Here is an 838-nt window from a genome sequence, read left to right as displayed (position 1 = left end):
AGCCAGTGCAGCCTCAGGAGGCGGATGTGGACCTGGTCATGGTGGTGGACAGCTCCAGGGAGATGCAGGCTGATGAGTACGCTGGCATGCAGCAGCTGCTGGGCTCTGTGGTGGAGCAGCTGGTCGTTAGCCCCCAGCCCCGCCGAGTCGACAACCAGGCCCGGGTGGCTGTCGTCCAGCAGAGCGGCACCCGGGCTCCCAAGGTGGAGTTTGGATTCCAGACCTACCAGGACCACAACACGATGAGGAGACACCTGATCCAGAACATGCGGCAGCAGGGCGGCTCCTCGGCTCTGGGACAGACGCTGGAGTTCACCCTGAGGGAGGTGCTCCTGAAGGCCAGCCAGCCCCGCAGGAGGAGGGTGCTGATGGTCGTGGTGGGCACAGAGACGGCCTACACCGACCGGGGCATGCTGAAGTACATCTCCCAGAAGGCCAAGTGTGAGGGGGTGGCGCTGTTTGTGGTGGCGGTGGGCGATCGCTACATCCGGACGCAGGTGGAGGAGCTGGCCAGTCCACCTGTCCAGCAGCACCTGATCCACGTGGGCAGACTGAAGGCCGACGAGCAGGGCTACGCCCAGCGCTTCTTCAGAGTCTTCCTCTCCGCCCTCAACAGTGAGACCAGACTCCAGATTCAATCAGTCACACTGTCTGTCTGTTAGTCTGCAGCTCCAGAGATCATCCACTTCACTTTACATATTCTCCAACAAACATGAATGTCTTTGTCCTGTGTTTATTTCAGAGGGAATGAACACGTATCCTCCTCCATCATTAAAACTGACCTGCGGTCAGCTGGCCGCTCCGGGGGGAGGACAAGTCTTCATAGAGGGGTAATTCA

The 838-nt window shown here is 59.8% G+C and overlaps 1 protein-coding gene across 1 annotated transcript; it reads left to right on the top strand.

Moving 5' to 3' along the window:
* Positions 1-7: 7 nt before the first annotated feature.
* On the top strand, positions 8-830 carry LOC111240044 (collagen alpha-4(VI) chain-like; the record flags this gene model as incomplete). Its single annotated transcript, XM_022770012.1, has 2 exons — positions 8-615; positions 743-830. Coding segments are annotated over exons 1-2 (665 nt in total), but the record flags the coding sequence as incomplete, so codon positions are not given.
* Between the last annotated feature and the right edge of the window lie 8 nt (positions 831-838).

Source organism: Seriola dumerili, unplaced genomic scaffold (genome assembly GCF_002260705.1).
Source record: "Seriola dumerili isolate Sdu_G_001 unplaced genomic scaffold, Sdu_1.0 BDQW01009011.1, whole genome shotgun sequence".
NCBI classification, from domain to species: Eukaryota; Metazoa; Chordata; class Actinopteri; order Carangiformes; family Carangidae; genus Seriola; species Seriola dumerili.
Note: the sequence above shows the minus strand (reverse complement) of the source record. Positions and strands in the feature narration are given on the sequence as shown.